Consider the following 972-nt stretch of genomic DNA (forward strand, 5'->3'; position numbering starts at 1 on the left):
CGCGCGCCGCCGCCCTGCGCACCGTCAACACGGTCGAGTCGCTGGCGCGCGCCGTCCCCGGCGCCCTGCCCGGCGCGGCGGGGGCTGCCGGCCACGCCGAGCACAAGTCGCAGACCTACACCAACGGCTTCGGCGCCGCGCGCGACGGCCTGGAGTTCGCCGACGCCGACGCGCCGGCCGCGCGCTCGAACGGTGAGTGCGGCCGCGGCGGCCCGGGGCTGGCGCAGCGGCGCTGCCAGCGCGAGAACTGCGCGTTCTACGGGCGCGCCGAGACCGAGCACTACTGCTCGTACTGCTACCGCGAGGAGCTGCGGCGGCGGCGCGAGGCGCGCGGGGCCCGGCCCTGAGTGCGCTGCGCGCGCCAGCTTTTACCATAAAGGATTTCTTTTCCATTCTGTCGGTGTCTTTTTTACATGCCCTGGTCAACCGGAAGGCCGGCGACTCCTCTGTCAGTGCTGTGTACGTGTTTGGTCAAACGTTCCTAATGGTGCCTGAACCTACACTGACGCCACTCAGGTAGTAGACGGATAGGAAACAAGTCATACTGTTGGAAGTGGGTGTGCTAGCTAGCATCTGCCTCGTACCTGTGGAAACTCAATAGCCATTGCAAGAGTATTTTTGTTCCTCAATAAGAAATAAAGAAATTTGCAGCCCTTTGTTTTTAGAAGGGAGTGTTTTACCTTTTTTTTTTTTTTTTTTTGCTTTTTTTTCCTCGCCCCGCCCCCACCCCGGCGACTGACCTCTTCCCGTTAGCGGTCACACGCGTGCGGTCGGTACCACCCAGGGTTTAGAAGCAAACCCGCAGCCCGGGAGTGCGGCGGCGGCGGCGTGCTGCGGGCAAGCACCTGCTTCCCCTCCTGAGTCCCGGGAGGACAGGAGGCACTGTGCCGCCCGCTGACTCGCTCTGGTGGCCGCGGTGGCCCTTTAGGAATACACAGCTCCATCTCATAAGCAAAACCTCCTCCCAGCCCC

At 63.0% G+C, this 972-nt stretch overlaps 1 protein-coding gene across 1 annotated transcript in view; it reads left to right on the plus strand.

Annotated features, from left to right (window-relative positions):
• The window catches only part of OTUD7A (OTU deubiquitinase 7A), a 201,426-nt gene extending 201,040 nt beyond the window's left edge, over positions 1-386 (plus strand). The window contains exon 13 of the mRNA XM_044918299.1: positions 5-386. Coding sequence (XP_044774234.1) covers positions 5-347 — 343 coding nt within the window. The 3' untranslated portion in view covers positions 348-386. The remainder of the gene's footprint in view (positions 1-4) is intronic.
• The last annotated feature ends 586 nt before the right edge of the window (positions 387-972 follow it).

This window comes from Neomonachus schauinslandi, chromosome 9 (assembly GCF_002201575.2).
Source record: "Neomonachus schauinslandi chromosome 9, ASM220157v2, whole genome shotgun sequence".
Lineage (NCBI taxonomy): Eukaryota > Metazoa > Chordata > Mammalia > Carnivora > Phocidae > Neomonachus > Neomonachus schauinslandi.